This window comes from Littorina saxatilis, linkage group LG1 (assembly GCF_037325665.1).
Source record: "Littorina saxatilis isolate snail1 linkage group LG1, US_GU_Lsax_2.0, whole genome shotgun sequence".
Lineage (NCBI taxonomy): Eukaryota > Metazoa > Mollusca > Gastropoda > Littorinimorpha > Littorinidae > Littorina > Littorina saxatilis.
In genome coordinates, this window is record NC_090245.1 from 19378337 (window position 1) to 19400263 (window position 21927).

General features: G+C 40.3%; 2 protein-coding genes across 3 annotated transcripts in view; one reads left to right on the plus strand and one right to left on the minus strand.

Moving 5' to 3' along the window:
• The window catches only part of LOC138963869 (glycine receptor subunit alpha-2-like), an 88181-nt gene extending 76095 nt beyond the window's left edge, over positions 1 to 12086 (plus strand). For both annotated transcript variants that reach the window (XM_070335728.1, XM_070335731.1), the window contains exons 5-10: positions 1904 to 2078; positions 2806 to 2888; positions 3890 to 4036; positions 5065 to 5315; positions 6773 to 6958; positions 7346 to 12086. In XM_070335728.1, coding sequence (XP_070191829.1) covers positions 1904 to 2078; positions 2806 to 2888; positions 3890 to 4036; positions 5065 to 5315; positions 6773 to 6958; positions 7346 to 7522 — 1019 coding nt within the window. In that variant the 3' untranslated portion in view covers positions 7523 to 12086. The remainder of the gene's footprint in view (positions 1 to 1903; positions 2079 to 2805; positions 2889 to 3889; positions 4037 to 5064; positions 5316 to 6772; positions 6959 to 7345) is intronic.
• Positions 12087 to 14007: 1921 nt separating this feature from the next.
• Positions 14008 to 21927, minus strand: part of LOC138963889 (RNA cytosine-C(5)-methyltransferase NSUN2-like) — a 30504-nt gene continuing 22584 nt past the window's right edge. Inside the window, exons 18-22 of the mRNA XM_070335739.1 lie at positions 21240 to 21320; positions 19169 to 19307; positions 17698 to 17737; positions 17114 to 17241; positions 14008 to 16292 (exon numbers count right to left, since the gene is read on the minus strand). Of these exons, the coding sequence (XP_070191840.1) occupies positions 16111 to 16292; positions 17114 to 17241; positions 17698 to 17737; positions 19169 to 19307; positions 21240 to 21320 (570 nt within the window). The 3' untranslated portion in view covers positions 14008 to 16110. The remainder of the gene's footprint in view (positions 16293 to 17113; positions 17242 to 17697; positions 17738 to 19168; positions 19308 to 21239; positions 21321 to 21927) is intronic.

Below are 21927 nucleotides of genomic sequence, written 5' to 3' on the forward strand. Positions count from 1 at the left end.
TTTAAATTCATCCCTTAATTTAACATATTTATTGCATTTATCTAGAAAATGTATTTCATCTTCTATGACATTGCATTCAATACAAAGACGATTTTCTTTGGGGATATTCTGATGTCTTCCACTTTCAATTTTTAAACAATGTGTGCTAGTCCTTAATCTGCTTAACATCTTTCTGTGTTTATTATTCTTAATTTGTATTAAGTATGACTGCATTTCGTAAGATTTACTGATCATAGAATAAAACTTAAGTCTGGAATATGTATCTGATTTTTCTTTTGTCCAGTATCTTATATATTCCTCTTGTTGTTTTTTGTCAATGGCAAACTTTAATTTGTGTACATTTAATGTAGATTGGTTATGCCAAACGTGACTAAAACCTAAGTTACAAAGAGATTGTCTAACAAATTGTAGCCATGGCGTTTCTGTCCGATGGTGCAACATTGAGTCATATAATTGATGTATATACGAATCTTGTTTGGAGTCTAGAATATGCGCCCAGAATGCTATTGTTTGTGATAACATTTTTAATCCTAAAGGGAACCTTCCTAATTCCCCCAGTACAGGTATCCACATAGCTTTTCTATGAACTCCAAGAAGGAATCGACAAAATTTGATATAAACAAATTCATGAGGATTTTTGCTAGATAAACATGATCCAAAGAAATGATCAGTATTTGTTTGTTTTATTTTATTATTAAACGTAAACGGATACCAAATTTCAGCGCCATATGTTAATATCGGATTTACAAGTGAATCAAATAAATGTATCATTGTATCTATTTGCACGTTTTGATTGCTGAAAATTCTGCGGAGGGAATGTGCTGCTTTATTACCTTGTTTACTTAAATGATCTTGAGCTGTATCAAAATTTCCATTCTTGTTGAATATGACCCCTAAATATTTATATTGATCTGTTACTTTGATTACATCAGTTCCACATTTAAATATTGTGTGCATTTTTGGATTTATATGACAAAATACTATAATTTTTGTTTTTTCTATGTTAATTTTCAAACCCCACTGTAGGCAATAGTTATTTAGATAATCTAACTTATTTTGTAATCCTATTTTTGATTTTGAAAGAAGTACTAGATCATCTGCATACAGTAGACACGATATTTTTGTATCCTGGTTAATGTATGGCGAATCAACGTCAGGCATTCCATCAGTTATATCATTAATGAAAATATTAAAAAGAGTTGGGCTTAATGTATTTCCTTGATGTACTCCTTTTTTAACCAATACATCTGGTGAATATCCACCTTGCATTTGTGTGCATATCTTTGTATTAATATACATGTTTTTGATTATATTGTAGCATTTACCTCTTATGCCGGTTTTGTATATCTTAAGTAAAAGTGCATCATGCCAAACGTTATCAAAAGCTTTTTGAAAATCTACGAAACATCAATATAATCTACCATTTTTAGTATTGATAATATCGTCTACAATTTTCTTCAGAATGAATATTTGATCCATCGTTCGGTATCCTTTTCGAAACCCAGCTTGTTCTTTTATCAAAATATTATTTTTTTCTAAAAAGTTGTTGATTCTTGAATTTATGATTTTACAAAACAATTTTCCCAAATTACTACTAAGAGTGATTCCTCTATAGTTACTCGGACTCGTTGGATCTCCTTTTTTATGCAATGGTACACTTATTCCAGTGTGTGTGTGTGTGTGTGTGTGTGTGTGTGTGTGTGTGTGTGTGTGTGTGTGTGTGTGTGTGTGTGTGGGTGTGTTTCTATGTGTGTGTTAGTTTGCTTGTTTGTTTGTTTGTTTGTTGCTATCCATAAAAATAAAAGCGCAAAATGTCATATGAATAGGCCTGTCTCGAACATGGGATCTTTATTTGTTTATTTATTCATTTATTCATTCACTATTGTTTTGCTTATCTACTTAGACTTGATGGGGGACGAGGTTCTGGACAGACTGGAGGTGGACTCCAAGCTGCTGGACATGTTCTGGATGCCGGACCTCTACTTCGTCAACGACAAGGACGCCAAGATCCATGACGTCACCATGGCCAACAGACTGCTTCACATCTACAGGAACGGGACCATCAGGACCAGTATCAGGTTAGTGAAAACTACCCTCAGAGGAGATTTTGTCACCTCAACAAGAGTGCTTCACATCTACAGGAACGGGACCATCAGGACCAGTATCAGGTTAGTGAAAACTACCCTCAGAGGAGATTTTGTCACCTCAACAAGAGTGCTTCACATCTACAGGAACGGGACCATCAGGACCAGTATCAGGTTAGTGAAAACTACCCTCAGAGGAGATTTTGTCACCTCAACAAGAGTGCTTCACATCTACAGGAACGGGACCATCAGGACCAGTATCAGGTTAGTGAAAACTACCCTCAGAGGAGATTTTGTCACCTCAACAAGAGTGCTTCACATCTACAGGAACGGGACCATCAGGACCAGTATCAGGTTAGTGAAAACTACCCTCAGAGGAGATTTTGTCACCTCAACAAGAGTGCTTCACATCTACAGGAACGAGACCATCAGGACCAGTATCAGGTTAGTGAAAACTACCCTCAGAGGAGATTTTGTCACCTCAACAAGAGTGCTTCACATCTACAGGAACGGGACCATCAGGACCAGTATCAGGTTAGTGAAAACTACCCTCAGAGGAGATGTTGTCACCTCAACAAGAGTGCTAAGGCTACAATATGTCCAGACCTGACACTGAAACTAAAACTCTCCAAAGGGGGAATTAAGGATGTAATTGGGGTGTCTACGTCTCGAAATTGGGTTCTACGTACTGTATAATTAATCGAATTTTCTTTTGTCTCAGGATATCACTGACACTGAGCTGTGACATGTACCTGGAGAGGTATCCTCACGACGAGCAGACGTGTTCCATATATCTTGGAAGTTGTAAGTGCAACCTTTCACCCTCTATATGTGACATTTCGACGCAGTAGTCTCCCTTGTCACTGCAGCTGCTGTAAAGGGTTGTCTGCTTTGATCACCGAGCTATTTATAGCTGAACAGATCAATGGCCCTCGGGCGACTGACCTGGGTTTTACAGTGCTGTTTGTTGTAAAATCTGACTGTTGTTGTTTGCTGGTGCCCACATTTCACAAAGAAGATTGGGGTGGGGGAGGGGGGGGGGCTATTAAATTAGCCAAAACTTACTCCTGTTAAACTGGCTTTGAATTTAAAGGTACGTGTAATTCGAGTCCTTCGTGCATTTGTATCAAATAACCAAAAGGAAGTAATCGCTCTGTATGCATTCGACATGTGAAATAGAGTAAGCGAGAGTTGTACGGAACCATTTCTCCTGGCACCTGAGAGAATAACAAGCATTGAAATGAACAAGCGACTTTCATCCTCACTCTTTTTTTTAAATGTACAACTCTCGCTTACTCTATTACACATGTCGTATGCATTTGGTTATTTGATATCTTAACATCGCTCTGCCTCATTCTCATCTGTTTAAGATTCTTCGTGCATTTGGTTAGATTTAGATTTATACGATCTACAAAGTGTAGTTATATACATTTTTTTAGTAAAGTATCGAGAGAATTTATTAAAGGGGAACAGCTGGGATCTTTTACATTGTTTGCAATGAGGAAAGTGGACCATAATTCTCGTGCAATGATGTGTGCAGCGTCAAACACTGTACATAAGGACAAAAAACACAAAACAAAACAAAGCATAAAAGTTATGAGCAACTAATTAAGAAAGATTAAGAAAGAAGAACAAATATATGAAGAAGAAAAGCTGTCAGAGAAGAAAAGCTGACAAAATGTTATTCGTTTCTAAAAAAAAAATCAACGAAGCTCGCATGAAGCAGAATGACCCATTACTATTACTACTACCGTTTGTCCAACCTCATTGATGACGTCACTGTGCACTGTGATGACGTGTTTCAGACAGCTTCAGCATCGAGAACGTGATATTCAAATGGCACGATTTACCCGTCGTCATACGAGATGGAGTGACCTTACCACGTTTCCGCGTCCAGATTGGAGAGAGTGGGGAATGCAACTTCAAGTTTGATTCGGGCAGCATGATAGGCGGTAAAACTTCCCTTTTTGACTCTTCCTTTCTGTGTGTGTTTGTGCCAATAATGAACAAGTATATGTTTTGAACTGCTTTAAAAGTCTATCAGAACTCCCAAGCAAACTAAATGACACTAGAGATGGCGTTATTATTTATTTTTTAACCAGTTGACTTCTATATATATATACGACTTGTGTGTGTGTGTGTGTGTGTGTGTGTGTGTGTGTGTGTGTGTGTGTGTGTGTGTGTGTGTGTGTGTGTGTGTGTGTGTGTGTGTGTTCGCGATGCACGGCCAAAGTTCTAGATGGATCTGCTTCAAATTTGGTTGGCATATTCAGGTAGACCCCGGACACAACCTGGTCGATGAGAATTTTCAACACGTGCTCTCAGCGCGCAGCGCTGAACCGATTTTGGTTTTTCTGTTCATCTTCCCAGATCCATTCCCAGTAACTCTTCCTTATCTTCTCCAGTGTTTTGCGTTTATCTCCCTTCCTTCGTGTGGCGTCAATCCATATTCCCGTTACTATTTTTAGAAGGTCACTGTCCACAACGCTTTCATCCCGGCGAAGCCGGATATTCCCGTTACTATTTTTAGAAGGTCACTGTCTACAACGCTTTCATCCCGGCGAAGCCGGGTATTCCTCTACTTCTCCCCGGCGAAGCCGGATACCCGGCGAAGCGGGTATTCATTCTAGTTACTCATCTTTCAAATCGTTAAATATCTAATGCCCTCTCTTCGTCGCGATATAACCTTCGTGGTTGAAAACGACGTTAAACACCAAATAAAGAAAGAAAGAAAGAATGCCCTCTCTAATTTTTTCTTCTCTCTTTCATTCTTGTTTCAGTTGTTTTAATAGGTTTTTTTTAGTTAGTGTTTTTGTATTTGTCACGAAGAAGCCTTCAAATGCGAACTTGTGTTTTGTTTTGTTGTTGGCATGGGTGATCGAGTTAAGGTCTCTTTTAGTTTTTAAACTAATTTTCCCACGAGTCTGTTTTCACACTCAACAATCTTAACCTAAAACCACGACAGACGTGCGCTCTGCAGGCAACTACACGTGCATCCGAGCAGACTTCGAGTTGGTCAGAGAGTTCGGCTACTACATCGCTCAGGTCTACGTGCCTTCCTGCCTGATCGTCATGCTCTCCTGGGTGTCCTTCTGGATCGACCTGGAGGCCATCCCTGCCCGGGTGTCGCTGGGCCTGCTGACCGTTCTCACCATGACCACCCAGAGCACCGGGGAGAAGGCCTCGCTACCCAGGGTGTCCTACCTCAAGGCCATTGACGTCTGGATGTCGGTCAGTTTTGGGGAATTCTTTTTTTCGTTCATGGGCTGAAACTCCCACGTTCACTCATGTTTTTGCACGAGTGGATTTAGATGTGTATGACCGTTTTCACCCCGCCACTCAGGCAGCTTACGGCCGCGGCCGGGATTTGAACTCACGACCTTCCGATTAGAAGAACGATGTCTTATCCACTACGCTACTGCGTCCGTCTTTTGTGGATAACATGAAGAGTGTGTTTAGCGTGTAATTGGGAACATTCTTGTGTGTTTTTGTATATGATTAGAAGATTTTGTTGAAAGTTGTGTTCAGGATTATTTTTTTCGCAGTCCTCGAATTTCACAGAGGAGAAAATGTTGCTGTCTAGCAAGTCCTAGCTTGACAGCTATTGACGTGAGGATGGCGGCAAGTTACAGGGCTGCATGCCATAAATTTGCTGCGCTCTTGCTGACGTCAACATGCAGTTTTCTTTGTTTTCGTATCTACAGGGCTGCTTGGTGTTAGTCTTCGCCGCCCTCTTGGAGTTCGTCTACTTCAACATGCAGGTTTTTATATTTAGTCAAGTTTTGACTAAATATTTTAACATCGAGGGGGAATCGAAACGAGGGTCGTGGTGTATGTGCGTGTGTGTGTGCGTGTGTGTGCGTGTGTGTGTGCGTGTGTGTGTGTGTGTGTCTGTGTGTGTGTGTAGAGCGATTCAGACTAAACTACTGGACCGATCTTTATGAAATTTGACATGAGAGTTCCTGGGTATGAAATCCCCGAACGTTTTTTTTCATTTTTTTGATAAATGTCTTTGATGACGTCATATCCGGCTTTTCGTGAAAGTTGAGGCGGCACTGTCACGCCCTCATTTTTCAACCAAATTGGTTGACATTTTGGTCAAGTAATCTTCGACGAAGCCCGGACTTCGGTATTGCATTTCAGCTTGGTGGCTTAAAAATTAATTAATGACTTTGGTCATTAAAAATCTGAAAATTGTAAAAACAAAAAAACAAAACATTTATAAAACGATCCAAATTTACGTTTATCTTATTCTCCATCATTTTCTGATTCCAAAAACATATAAATATGTTATATTCGGATTAAAAACAAGCTCTGAAAATTAAATATATAAAAATTATTATCAAAAATTTTTTTTCGAAATCAATTTAAAAACACTTTCATCTTATTCCTTGTCGGTTCCTGATTCCAAAAATATATAGATATGATATGTTTGGATTAAAAACACGCTCAGAAAGTTAAAACGAAGAGAGGTACAGAAAAGCGTGCTATCCTTCTTAGCGCAACGAATACCCCGCTCTTCTTGTCAATTCCACGGGCACTGCCTTTGCCACGGGCGGTGGAGTGACGATGCTACGAGTATACGGTCTTGCTGCGTTGCGTTGCGTTCAGTTTCATTCTGTGAATTCGACAGCTACTTGACTAAATATTGTATTTTCGCCTTACGCGACTTGTTTCTTTGTCTACAGGGCTGTCTGGTCTTCGTCTTCGCCGCCCTCTTGGAGTTCGCTTACGTCAACGTGCAATCACGTGTGGAGAAGAGGCGCCAGTCATTCGTGGAGCGTGGTCGGCCGGGAGGGGGAAGCAGTCGGGTGCGCAACGGAGCAAGCATCACGTCATGTGATCCCATCGACAAGATCACAGAGGAGAGTGAGGTCAGAAAAAGTATCTTTATTCTCCTCTCACTGCAGAAAGTTAGAATGGAGGATCGTCAAAATGACTTGATGGTGAGGGTGGCGGTCCAGACGTGTGTTTTTTCCCTCCACATTACCAACAGCGGATATGGAGGATTAGAACACATGTCAATGGTGGCTGTGATAGTGGCGGCGATGGTGTGGTTGTAGGGGGGGGAGTAGGTGCCGCATATGTGTGTGTGGGTGTTGGTGTGGATGTGTGTGTGAGTACGTGCGTGCGTTTGTGGGCGTGCGAGCGTGTGCGTGCCTTTATCTGTTGCGAACATGCACAGGGCTGCGTATGCAAAGAATACGTTCTGTCCACACTGTGATTTCATGTCTCACACAATGATCCTTCTTTGTTTTCAGGTGGAAGTAACAATGAGCAAACAGCACGTGAGCAAGAGACATCTGTTCAAAAAGGATTTCACAGGGGTCCAGAGAGCGCGAATGGCAGACAAATTTGCGCGCGTGTGCTTTCCGTTTTCTTTCCTCATCTTCAACATCATTTACTGGATGGTCTATGTTGCGTCTCCAATCGTGTGAAATGGATTTTATTTTCTGTCATGTCAAGTTCTTCATCAGTCATTGATTTATTATCATGTGAAATTTCTTCACCTTATTTATCTTCTAAGGTGGCTTTTTTGTCCACTTCTTCATTATCAGTCGTTTATTAATCATCATGCGAGTTTTCATCGTGTTTAACATTATAAAATGGATGGTCTTTGTTGCTTCTCCAATCCGTATGAAATGGCTTTCATAGCTATTCAACTTCAGTCGTCTGGTTCATCATTCATGCATTGGTTTATATAATCAGGTGAGATTTCTTTGTTTTCTTTTCTGACAGCAGCCAAACAGTCTGCAACAATGCTGCGTCTCCAATCGAATGAAATGGCTTCATATTTCTGTTACCTACTTCCCCAGTAACTGCATGATTTGTCATAATGTGACATTTTGTTTCTTCCACTGGTTTTTATTCTTTAAAACAAAAAAAAACTTTCTTCTCATGTCACTTATCATGTCAACAGCCACCACAGATCTGTTCAGGTTTTTATACATCGGTGTCGATGTGCACAATGGGTGTGCGACAAAAGTTCAAAATGTCGAGGCACAAAAGGTCGAAGCACAAAATGTCGAGGCACAAAAGCCGGTCGACTGAGGACATTTGGTCGAGAGTCAAAAGGGCGAGGATGAAAAAAGGTCAAGTGGGACAAAATGTCGACAGCAAAAGGGATGAATAATTAAAGATAATGAATTCAGCATGCATGGGCACAGACAGTGGTGCACTTACAGAAAATGAAATCGACATTTTCAAACCTCGACTTTTTTTTAATCCTCGACCTTTTTCAATCCTCGACCTTTTGTCCCCTCGTGTTGCTCAGTGTCGACATTTTGTGGCACTCGACATTTTGAACCTCGACCTTTTGTCGCACTCGACATTTTGACCCTCGACCAAAATAATGTCCTCGACCTTTGTGCCTCGACCCTTTGGTCCTCGATCTTTAGGTTCTCACCCGTGCACAGTAGATATGCATCGTCTATCAATTCCTAACAAAAATCCTACTTTGCATTCAACGCAGACCGCAACACGGTGGCCTAGTGGTAAGAAGTCCGCCCAGTGGAGCGGGAGGTCGTGGGTTCGAACCCCGGCCGGGTCATACCTAAGACTTTACAATTGGCAATCTAGTGGCTGCTCCGCCTGGCGTCTGGCATTATGGGGTTAGTGCTGGGACTGGTTGGTTCGGTGTCAGAATAATGTGACTGGTTGGTTCGGTGTCAGAATAATGTGACTGGGTGAGACATGAAGCCTGTGCTTGCGACTTCTGTCTTGTGTGTGGCGCACGTTAAATGTCAAAGCAGCACGTGCTGGCAACGCTAGTATTAGCTCTGTGGTCTTCTACTATTCTTCTTCTTCTTCTGCGTTCGTGGGCTGAAACTCCCACGCACACTCGTGTTTTTTTGCACGAGTGGAATTTTACGTGTATGACCGTTTTTTACCCCGCCATTTAGGCAGCCATACGCCGCTTTCGGAGGAAGCATGCTGGGTATTTTCGTGTTTCTATAACCAACCGAACTCTGACATGGATTACAGGATCTTTTTCGTGCGCACTTGGTCTTGTGCTTGCGTGTACACACGGGGGTGTTTGGACACCGAGGAGAGTCTGCACACAAAGTTGACTCTGAGAAATAAATCTCTCGCCGAACGTGGGGACGAACTCACGCTGACAGCGGCCAACTGGATACAAATCCAGCGCGCTACCGACTGAGCTACATCCCCGCCCGTCTTCTACTATAACATGGCTTGGTCTCCAGGGTTGGGGTGCACGATGCGAATGTGGGTGCCACTCAAGTGGATGGGAGCCAGCCGCGTGGTCTGATTGGTTGACATTGAGATTTGTTGTGATTTCAACCAATCAGAAGCCGCGGCTGGCTCCCACCCACTTGGGTGGCACCCACTTTCGCTTCGTACACCTCGATCAGCCCTGGAGACGGATGTTCGGCTTTAAGTCCGTGTAAAAGTCGTGACAGATCTATGATGATTCGATCACGTGATCTTCATATGGGAAGAAAAGTATGTTTGAGGCAGCACTGCTGGATCAGTGTTGACTCTCACCTTCTAAGTTGACACTTATTTCCCCAACTGAGACTGCCACAGCGAAAACTGTATTTTGTTCAACTTTATTTACAAACTTGAAGGCTGGGAGTTTCAAATGTGATTGGTAGGCTATTCTCTGCAAATATTATTGTGTGTATGTGTGTTGCATCTCTGTTTAACTGTTATCATCTGCGATTTATGCTTAAAAAAATGCTGGATGGTTTAGACGCAAAACCACTGTAATGCACCTGACCGGTTCTGGTATGACCTGACATTAAACAGACTGCTGCATTAATTGATTCGGTTGCTGGTGTTGTAGTTTGTCTACAAGTTGAAACCTACCTAATGTTTGAATTTTCATGTAAATGTCATCGAGCAAACGTGCACAAAAGAGAAATGCGGAAACACGTGCTGCATATGTTCTTAAACTTTCACATTTAAATCATGATTTGTATTTCATGTTTGTGAATACTAATTGACCGAAGTTCTCCTTGTTGGAATTAAAGTTCATCATCAGTAAAACTAAGAGACACACATATATATATATATGTCGTAATAGGCAGCGTTTTGCCGATTACGGGAAATGGGCAAAAATGTTGCTGATTCCGCGAATTCGGCAATTCCGTGAATTCGGCACGACATATATATATATGTGTGTCTCTTAGTTTTATGTGAAAATACGAATCAGCATGAGTTATACTGAGTTAATTATCTCACAAATGGTTGTGAAGTCATTGTAATTTGTTCAACTGAACGTGGCTTATACATTTCACATGTCGTCTTTTTTAAACTTACACATCTGCCGTGTTGAAATCATCGTCATTGATTGATTTCGTGTCCTTGAAAACTACCGTAAAACTTGAACCTTGACTTTTGCTTGATATTTTTTTAGCTATCGGGTACAGAATGACTGATTTGTATATATATACCAAAACATCAAAATTTGTATTTTTTTTTATTTCTGTTTTGACTTCTTTCAAATTGTCTGCAACATTGAACTGCATGCGATGTGTGTCTGCATATCACTAACGGAGTTCCTCTATTTATGTCAAGCGAATTTTTTTTATTGATGCGTGTACAGTACCCTCGTTCCTTGGCTGTTGTGAGGAGTTGCTTCGTTCTTTTTTTCAAGAATTGTTACACTTACATATTTCTTGGTAGGCAGACAGTTTGAATTGTAATGTAATACTTTCAAAAAGAACTTTCTGCAAGTGTTGCATCTTGTTTTTACACAAAAACGAACGAATAACTCTGCCCATGTTGTATCTCTTTTTAAATCTTCATTGTCTACTTGGGAGTTGGCAGCTTCTTCTGCGGGTTCTTTTTTACATTTAGTCAAATTTTGACTAAATGTTTTAACGTAGAGGGGGGAATCGAGACGAGGGTCGTGGTGTATGTGTGTGTGTGTGTGTGTGTGTGTGTGTGTGTGTGTGTGTCTGTCTGTGTGTGTGTGTGTGTGTGTAGAGCGATTCAGACTAAACTACTGGACCGATCTTTATGAAATTTGACATGAGAGTTCCTGGGTATGATATCCTCAGACGTTTTTTTCATTTTTTTGATAAATGTCTTTGATGACGTCATATCCGGCTTTTCGTGAAAGTTGAGGCGGCACTGTCACGCTTTCATTTTTCAACCAAATTGGTTGAAATTTTGGTCAAGTAATCTTCGACGAAGCCTGGACTTCGGTATTGCATTTCAGCTTGGTGGCTTAAAAATTAATTAATGACTTTGGTCATTAAAAATCTGAAAATTGTAAAAAAAAAATAAAAAAATTATAAAACGATCCAAATTTACGTTCATCTTATTCTCCATCATTTTCTGATTCCAAAAACATATAAATATGTTATATATGGATTAAAAACAAGCTCTGAAAATTAAAAATATAAAAATTATTATCAAAATTAAATTGTCGAAATCAATTTAAAAACACTTTCATCTTATTCCTTGTCGGTTCCTGATTCCAAAAACATATAGATATGATATGTTTGGATTAAAAACACGCTCAGAAAGTTAAAACAAAGAGAGGTACAGAAAAGCGTGCTATCCTTCGTAGCGCAACTACTACCCCGCTCTTCTTGTCAATTTCACTGCCTTTGTCATGAGCGGTGAACTGACGATGCTACGAGTATACGGTCTTGCTGAAAAATGGCATTGCGTTCAGTTTCATTCTGTGAGTTCGACAGCTACTTGACTAAATGTTGTATTTTCGCCTTACGCGACTTGTTTGGTTTTCCTTTTGTCTTGTGTTCCAAGCAAGCCTCGTCGTGATGTTGTACGTGATATAAAATGCGCACATTTTGTACTTTGTACCTAATCAACCATTTCCATAAAACATTCCCTTGTGTAAAGTTGTGCAGACAATGTTTCAGAAATGCAGTTATTTTCATGAAGTTAGCATTTGCTAGCCTTTGCATATTGCTTTATATTGGTATGTGTTGGGCATGACGTCTCAGATCTCCACGTTTTAACATTTCAAGCCAGACATGGAGCAGGAGGGGGACGTTTGCGGGGGGGGGGGGGGGGGGGGGGGGTTCTCATGCTTGGATGAATTATTGTTCTGATCAACCTCAAGCTGACTTCACAGCCAAGACTTTAAATCCTTTCAAATGTTAAGGCTTTTGAATCTGTTAAAACGTACAACATTTAAATCTGTTGAAATGTCTTCAAAGCTTGTGAACTGCCATTCTGCACAGATCCAAATTCAGTGGTCATTTATTGATAAAAAAAACAAACCCCACACACGTACACACCATAAAATGAAACTCAGCCTTACCCTAAATATAGGTGAGGACATTAGCTGGTCAACCATTCTATAAGTCTACAATTATATTTCAGAAAACAAATACATGTAGATCGACAACAAATTTAAATGCAAAAAAGCAATGATATTGTAGAGCCATACAAACTTCAACTGCACATTTAAAATTCACTATTCAACTGCCATTACTATAACAAACAAAATGTAAAGGCACAGTCCTTCTCGTGTAAACGACTCAGCTCACCATCTCAGATCTATCCAGGCTTGTACATGGTATACGAGTATCCCTCCACTTAAAGGTGGTCGTCTACATTTTTGCTTTTTTTTCAATAATGTTATGGTTAGATTTTGATACAAAATTATGTCAAATGATGAATGAACCATGGGGAAAAAAGTTATAGAAAAAAAAATATATGTAAAAAAAGATTTTATTTTTGGGTAGGGTGACTCACGCTTCCAATATTTTGTTTTCTAAGAACATGTGCTTTGCCTAAAAATACTGACCAATCAAATTCATGTCACTATGCTTATAGCCACGCCCAAACAAGTGCAGCAACAGTTTGACACTGGAGCGCTGTCTACGCTTTTTCAGTTTTAAACACACGAAATGCACGGGATTTGAGAGGAGTTTTGCGCTTGGCATTTTCCAAATAAGGATATCCTACTACATGTACGCTGGAATACTACAATGAATTTTCTTTTTTTTTTTTTTTTTTTTTTTTTTTTTTAATTTGCCAAGCACATCATTGTGGGGCTTTTAATCAAAAAATATTCAAGCATCCGTCTACAACGTATCCTCATTCATCCTTCAACATTTACACAATACTGAAATATCGCAATGCTAATTCATATCCTAACATCACATTCAAATCAATAGGTCTACCATATCTATACTTACTGATACACATTTTTGAAATGAGCAAAATATGATTAATAATTTTGTTTATGGGGGTTTGCACTTCTGGAGAGTATCCAAACAATACATCTTTTTCTGTTAATATAATATTTTCTCCCGTATTAACAAATATACATCTTCTAACATTTTCCCAAAACAATTTCATTTTACTACATTTCCAAAAGAAGTGTTCAATATAATCAATTTCATTACAAAGACTACATAAACTATTTTCTTTTAACTTCATTTTATGCAATAAAATATTTGTGGGATAAATATTATGTAAAATTTTCCATTGGAGTAACTTTAATCTTTCTTCGCTTGTACATGCACTTGCCAGGACCCAATACTTTTCGTCAAACTACAATGAATTTTCAAACGGCTACACTGGCTTCGTCTTTCCTGATCGAAAGGGGGTGTATTGTTGATATTTGTAGATAATAGACTCTGCATTTTAATGGTCAAATGGCGATTTCGGTATAAAAATGTAGACAAGGACCTTTAAAACACAGTACCAAAAATCAATGGCCTGAGTGCTTTCAGTGAAGAGTAGAATTATTGTACGAGTACATTTTGCCGATTGGCACCAGTGTCATTTTCGACATCGATTCACCAAAAATTCTTACAATGCACAGAGACCAGTAATGCAGTTGAAAATGTTTTTGAGCTTTTTTTTTTTTTTTTTTTTTTTTTTGGGGGGGGGGGGGGGAATAAATGTCTTTTTGAAGGGGGTCGGGGGGGGGGGGGGTGTGTAAATGTGTCTTTTTGTTTGGGGGGGGGGGGGGGGGTAAATATGTCCAAGTCTGGACAGATCTGATCTGAGGTAGTTACCTGAATCGTTTGGGACTGTGCTTTTAAGAACGAAGAAACAACCGCCTCAAGTATGTGGCTACTTTCCCTCTGCAGTAACAGAAAATAATGCACTGAAAGTCAATAGACGATGTTCGGAAATAACTCTGTCGGCGTTGTATGGGTTGTGAAAGAGTGAATACCCTTGCTTTTCCTCGGACAAATAAATTCACATGTGCTCCTGTCTACACTGTTTCATACACACCCCTCTCTAGTGATTGGCCCCTCTGTTTGTCCTAGTAAAAGCAGGGGCATTCACTCTTACTGAAACCAGTGATTTTTGGAATTCGTCAATTGACTTGGCTTGTTGATCCATTGTTGTCTGTCTAAACAAATGGTATAATGTTGTTTGCCTTTATTCAGAAAAAAAGATTGTTTTAATAAATTCGATTTGATGAACTCTGTGTGTGTGTGTGGCGGTGTGTGTGTGTGGCAGTGAGTGTGCATATAATCTTGTCAGCTATTTTCGTTGTGGTTAAGTTTCCTTATAATTACTTATTAAAGTACAGGTACTTGCAACTACATACACTGACACCGAGTTCACCTTCAAAGGCATTATTATTAAACAGATTCAATTGTATCTTGAGAACAATGTTTCAGTGAGAACATAACACTTTGTTACAACATGATTCTCTCCTGAGTGCTCACACACATACCCACAGTTGCATACAGGGATACAAAACGCGCATGCACACTCACACACATGCGCACGTACACAGTGACATCCACACACACACACGAACACAGTGAAACCCTCATACACACAGTGCTACACGCTTACAGTGATATAAAACACACCACAGTGACACCCACATACACTCAGTGCAACACGCTTACAGTGATATAAAACACACACACACAGTGACACCCACATACACACAGTGCAACACGCTTACAGTGATATAAAACACACACACACACGTACACAGTGACGCCCACATAGAGACAGTGCAACACGCATACAGTGATATAACACACACACACACACACACACACACAGTGATATAAAATGCACCCTGCACACGCACACACACATACAAGGTGCACAGAATTCTATGTCAGTTAAAAGAAACTATCTTTAATAAGAGAGGCAGTAGATTCCCACATAACTCAGAACATAACAATACTTTCAAAACCTAAAGAAAAACCTGTGACTGTAGCAAAAACACGCCCTTTAAAAATTGTCTTGGTAAAACAGTGGCAGAGATAAGACAAAGCTGACTTCCAGACTGTTCATTCTCACAGACACTGATGGTGCATGAAGTGGCACTGGTCCCACACTGACAGTAAATCGTAGAGTTTCCTTGCAGGAAGATTGGCCTTCTCTGGAGGTCACATACCTAACATCACCCATCCATCCAGCTAAGTCTACAAAAAAAAGAAGTGGCAGACGGATGCAACTGCCATTGTGTGCGTGTGTGTGTGTGTGTGTGTGTGTGTGTGTTTGTAAGTGTGATTGTGTGCATGAGCATGTGTGTGTGTGTGTGTGTGTGTGTTATTGTGTGCATGAGCATGTGTGTGTGTGTGTGTGTGTGTGATTGTGTGCATGAGCATATGTGTGTGTGTGTGTGTATGTGTGTGTGTGTGTGTGTGCATGAGCATATATGTGTGTGTGTGTGTGTGTGTGTGTGTGTGTGTGTGTGTGTGTGTGTGTGTGTGTGTGTGTGTGTGTGTGTGTGTGTGTCAGTATGTGTGACTGTGTACGTGCGTGTGTGTCTATTCCTTCACTAGCAGTCTTCGTTTCCGCTTCATTTTCAGACATGTGTTTATCCTTCTCGCACTGCCTTTGATGCGCTTATTTCTTTTTGCAAGTGTTCAAGATCTCAGGCTATTTTAAAATTGCAAACCCTTCCATGGACATACATTTTGCGTTTATTTCCTTCAGCAAGAATGCTCACAATTTCACGTCATTCTAAATGTTAAACCCCGATCAGAACTTCTCAGTCACACTCTTCCCCAAGCATACCGTTTATGGTGGGGCTAAAATCTCACAATCCACCTTCTCACGAAAAACTCTGAAAAGTCATCTCAGCTTCTCACTCCTTCTCTCCATCCTCTCCTGCCTTCACCATCGGTTCTCCTCCCCCTTCCTCTTTCAGCGGCGCAGGTTTCTTTTCCTCCTCATCCTCCAAGGGAGGGGGGTCTCCATCGGCTGCGGAGGCTGCAGCTGCGTCAAACTTCTGCTGCCTATCTTTCTTCATCTTTGCAACTTCGGCTTCTGCAGAAACAACTGTCGTGATTATAGATTACCATCATGGTACTTGCAATAAAGTGTGTTTGTATCTATAAGATTGAAGTGGATGAAACATCTTGCATACCTGATTCGAAAAAAAATTACACTGAGACGTGGGACAGAGTTGATACTGGAGCTAGTTGAATCGTTAATTAAAAAGAAAACACACCAGTAACCAGGTTAGGTACGTTTATATCTATAATCAATATTTCGGGATGGTAAGCTTATGGAAAGAATCTATTTAATTCTTATTTATTTATTTATCTACTTATTTATCTATTTATTTAATTCTAGTTGAATGGTGCAGGAAAAGTAGCCAGAAATATTTCAGACGGAGGTAGGGGGGGGGGGGGGGGGGAGGGGGGAGGGGAAGAAGGGGGACTGGGTCTTTCAGGTTATCCACTGGCCTTCTTCTCCTTCACATATACAGCACACCCAAGTCATCATTAGTCATCCATACATTCTTCCTCACGCCCTTAAATCAGAGATGAAATAACCATAACATTAAAATCATATCTACAGCCACAGAGGAAGTGATGAGCAGTCACAAGTCACGTGACTGCTGAGAAATAAAAGAAATGTCAATCATTAATTTTTCTGATAATTACTATCATGCTGATCAGCTTGCTTGAAGATTTGATGATTTAGGGGATTAGGCATAATGAGAAACTATTGTCGCTTCGTTTGGCATCAAAGGCGCCTTTTTCACAATTCAATGTCTACCCAGTTCTGAGTAGTTTGCTCTCTTTCAGACAAGAAATGGCAAAAAAGCACCATCTATTTACTTTTTACAATTATTCACTCACTGATCTGTGCCAGGTCCTGCCCAAAGAGGCGCAGACAATGAGAACGCTCAAAACGAGGGACAAAGCTCCGGACAGATGCCTTTCCTTTCCAACCGCAGAACGTCAGCGTGCACGCAGGCTGTGGGTTGCTGCACAATGAAATGTCTTTGTTAGATATCAACGGAACAAAAATAAACCAGAAGCACATACTTTAAACTATTCCGTATGACTTTTCAGAAATCGTTTCAACATTAAAATCGGAGTATTTCTTGGTGCAAAAATACACCTCTTGCATTTGACATTTCTATCTACTGAAAATTTAATCTAACGCTTTAAAAAAAAAAGTGTGATTCAAGTATTAAATCAACTGCAGATTTTAGAATAAAATGACATACAGCTATTGATCAATGTAGTACATAAAATTAAAACAAGAAAGAAGTACAGACTACAGAATGGGGTCACTGGTATTATTTACTGTAACACTTTTCACAGAAAGGAAAGGGCAAGAGATTCCTTCTCATTAAAACTACTTCCATCCTTTCATTTGTATTTGTGTGTTCTGTACATCTTAAAGAAAGAACAACAACAACTACAAAGTGCCTTACCTTTCAGTTGGTTTGTAGACAAAGACAACACTGCCAGGAACTATAACAAAAGATAATAGATACACATTACACAACTGTAATACCATTCTACTGCGACTACAAGATTGTACAGAGCAGGAAGCCTGCAGAATCAAAATAAACTTCCTAAAAAAAGAAAAATCTTACTTTTTTTCCTTTCTCTCACAAGGTCAATGAAAATGTTGTTCTCTCTTTCGTTTTCATGAAGTACAGTGGAGTCCAGGTATAACGAACCTGGGTATAACGAAATCCTGCTTTTAACGAACTGCCATTGATTTCCCGGCAGACAGCCTTCTATTTCTTACTTGTTACTTTCCGGCCACAACGAACCTTTTGAACTCATTTGCATAACAAACCCCTCTTATAACAAACACGTTTTCATCGCCCCAGAGCCGTTTTGTCTCTAAAAGTCACAAGGCTACAACGAACTGATGTCAATAACTGTCTCCAAAGACAAAAATACACAAAAATACACAAACACAAGTGCACATCCCGTGATGAGCGAACTCTGAGCGAACTCTGAACAAACAGCGGGAGGTGCACGGAACAGCCACCGCCACTGTGTTTTCACTATTCCAATCAGCTGCTAAGCTATGACTGTGCTCTAAAAAGTCACAAGGCTACAACGATCTGCGTGTGAGGCGAGATCAAAGGCAGGTCCATTGTGATAGCTGGGTGGCCTTGTTTATAGACACTGTGACCCAGTTTTAGCTATGAGAGGTGGTTCCCCTTTATGAGAGAGGAAACACTTCCTGCACCCGGGTCACTCCCGGGTCAGTGACTGAGTTTAACCTATGGGGAGTTTAACCTATGGGGCGGTCTCTTTGATGTCTTGAGAGGAAACTTGGCCAGGGTAGTACATGCACCAGAACTGGTGGACACCATGAAATCGGAGATTGATCAGAATGTACATATGTACACGCTTTTACACGACTTTTTAAATTTTACTTCTAAAATTGTGACAGTAAAGTGAACATTTGAACTATGCCTCTATGGATTATATTATGAAGCTGTTGAAAACATGCAGAGATTGTACTCTCCAAGGAAAGATCGATGACACGATCATTTGAAGGTGAGTGGGAAAACTTGTCTTAAGGCCATTTAGGGTTGAAAACTCTACAGCGAATTACTGATATAACGAACTAAAATGTATCTCCCTTGAGATTCGTTGTACCCGGACTCCACTGTAGATCCAGTAAAAGTCGAATGTACTCATTTATCCATAACTCTAGGACCAACAAAATCTTTGTCCGTCTCTGAGGCTGTGTTAAATCAACATGATGATGAAATGATAAGGATGAAAGTCACTTGTTCATTTCAATGCTTGTTTCTCTCAGGTGCCAGGAGAATGGTTCCGAATAACTCTCACTTACTCTATTACACATGTCGTATGCACTTTAGAACGCTTACTTCCCTTTGTTTGTCAGATATGTTAAATCAGATGTATACTTACCGATTGTTTCCAGTGTATCCTGTGTGCTTTGACTCATCTTGGACAGGAAGGGGTTCTCTTCTCTGAATATCGTCACCGCATCTTCTCTTGTGATGCTGACAGTGCGTTTGGTGAGGTGACTGGCTAGTGAACCCATGCTCTGCAGATAAAGATCAAACCAATGATGAACAAATACTGCCATGAAAAGTCAACAGCATTGTGTGTACCGTATGGTAGCATTTTCAAATGACTGAGCTTACTACAACACAATACAACTTTGTATGATTGAAGTACAACAGCCTTGTGTGTACGGTAATGGTAGCGTCTTCAGATGACCGAGTTTAAAACAACACAATACAACTTTGTATGATTGAAGTACAACAGCCTGAAAGGTACATACAAACAATTAATTTTTGGCTTGTCATGCACAGAAATAAACACAGTAAATATTGTATCCAGGCATGGGAATAGAAAAAAGTACAAAAGGCTGAAAATGTATAAGTAATATCAAAGTCGAAGGCGCAAAGCGCCTAGCCTTACTAGGGGGGACCAGCTTTACTAGGGGGGTCCGGGGGCATGCCCCCCCCCCCCCCCCCCCTGTTAAAATGTTTCTCCAAAGAACCCAAATTGTGCAATTTGGTGTCATCTGAGCTCCAAGTTTGCCATTAAATTCAGTTTTCAGAACGATTTTTGCCTCCCCCATTAATTTTTTCGGCGGACATTTTTGCTTTTTCGGCGGAACAAAAATAAATTCGGCGGAAATTTGCCTTTCGGCGGACAATTCCCATGCCTGTGTATCATATGCACTTCATCATATGAGCCAAGAAGGGGGGGAAGGTATCTTAAAGGGGGTTGCACTTTATTTCTATCTACTCAGGTTCCATATGCACTTCATCACAAGAGCAGACCTGCCTACCCCTGAAATGTACCATGTGTAGTTTTGGGTGTGAAAATAAGGCAAATGTGTAGTTTGGCAGGTGAATGTGTAGTATTTCAATTCGATCAACCCAAACCGCAAAACAGAACAGTTACTTATACCGTACTAAAACAAACACTCAACACTCCAAACAAAACTATTACAATGTGAACAATACTCCTCATACAAATACAAAGAAAGCCCCCACAAAAATACAAGCCAATTAAGTTTATTTGTTAAGAAAAAAATTATTAACTAGTTTGGAACATTTGATTTGTTAAAAAAAAGCTATGTTGAGGGGTATGCAGTTCATATACAGTGGGACCCCCTATTCAAGACCTGTGACAATCTGAGAACATCAAGTCACAAAAAGTAGGGACTGGGAGTATGTGTATCAACATGAAGGCAAATTTGCATATAAATTGAACAGGTTTGCGTCGGCAATAATAATAATATGGCAGGTCATTGCCTCTGCTCTGGTTACCGATCTCTCAAAAGTGAGCTTGTCTTGGTCTTCTTTCCCTGGCACGGGTTTCTTCACAAAACAGTCCAATTTTTCCTCTGCTTTGGTCGAGATTTCTCGAATTCCTCATGAGAAGTGCTTTTCTTGTGGCGGTTACACGGTCGTAAAGCCCACTGTGCTTCTCTGAAAAAGCCGTGTTGCACACAGTGCAGTGGGCAAAATGCTTCCCTTTTCTCCACGAAACTAGGCATGGATGCTCCTCATAGTACTTTGGCAGAAAAGCCTTGCTGGGAGTTTGACCAAGCTTCTTTTTTTTGCTCCGTGGCGGTTGATCGCCAAAGTCTTCTGAATCCGTGTTCGTCGCTGTAGCCATTTTTTTCCCTCCAGAAAGAATGAGCTACGAAGTGACCGCGTTCAGAAAAGTATGTGCTGAAACGCCCGCGATAGTTGTAATAACAGCAGCAAGACCAACTGACTACGCTACTCTCGCGGGCGCCGGGCATGTTTTGCACGCAGTACACAACCGGTTAGTACAAATTATGGATCGGAACTCGCTCGCGTTTTTGCGTTTTCAAAATGTGTAGTCGAAACGAAACGTTTGCGTAGTATAAGACAAGCATGCGTAGTTGCGTAGTTTGGGGACCAAAATCGTAGTTTACTACGCTCAATGTGTAGTGTAAACAGGTCTGCAAGAGCTAAGAAATATGTTTTACCTCTTGCGTGATACGGAATTCGCAGTCTGGCACAAGGGGAGACGGACTGCGTGACACAAACTTCACACCCATGTTGATGAACTGTGGAGGAAAAAAAATACAAATCAAACAATTGTCAAACAACCGGCAATTTATTCCCTCTCGTATTATTCCTGAACAAGTAAACGCAGTGTAAATGAACAAATAACAAGAAGGGCAAAGCCCATACGACTCACATGCTTTACACATTTTTCCTACCAAAATACATGTGACCTTGACCTTGGGTCAAGGTCATGCAACACAAAGCTGTTAATTCAAGACATAGGAAGTACAATGGTGCTTATTGGCTCTTTCTACCATGAGATATGGTCACTTTTAGTGGTTCACTACCTTATTTTGGTCACATTTCATAAGGGTCAAAGTGACCTTGACCTTGATCATATGTGACCAAATGTGTCTCATGATGAAAGCATAACATGTGCCCCACATAATTTTTAAGTTTGAAACAGTTATCTTCCATAGTTCAGGGTCAAGGTCACTTCAAAATATGTATACAATCCAACTTTGAAGAGCTCCTGTGACCTTGACCTTGAAGCAAGGTAAACCAAACTGGTATCAAAAGATGGGGCTTACTTTGCCCTATATATCATATATAGGTGAGGTATTCAATCTCAAAAACTTCAGAGAAAATGGGAAAAATGTGAAAAAT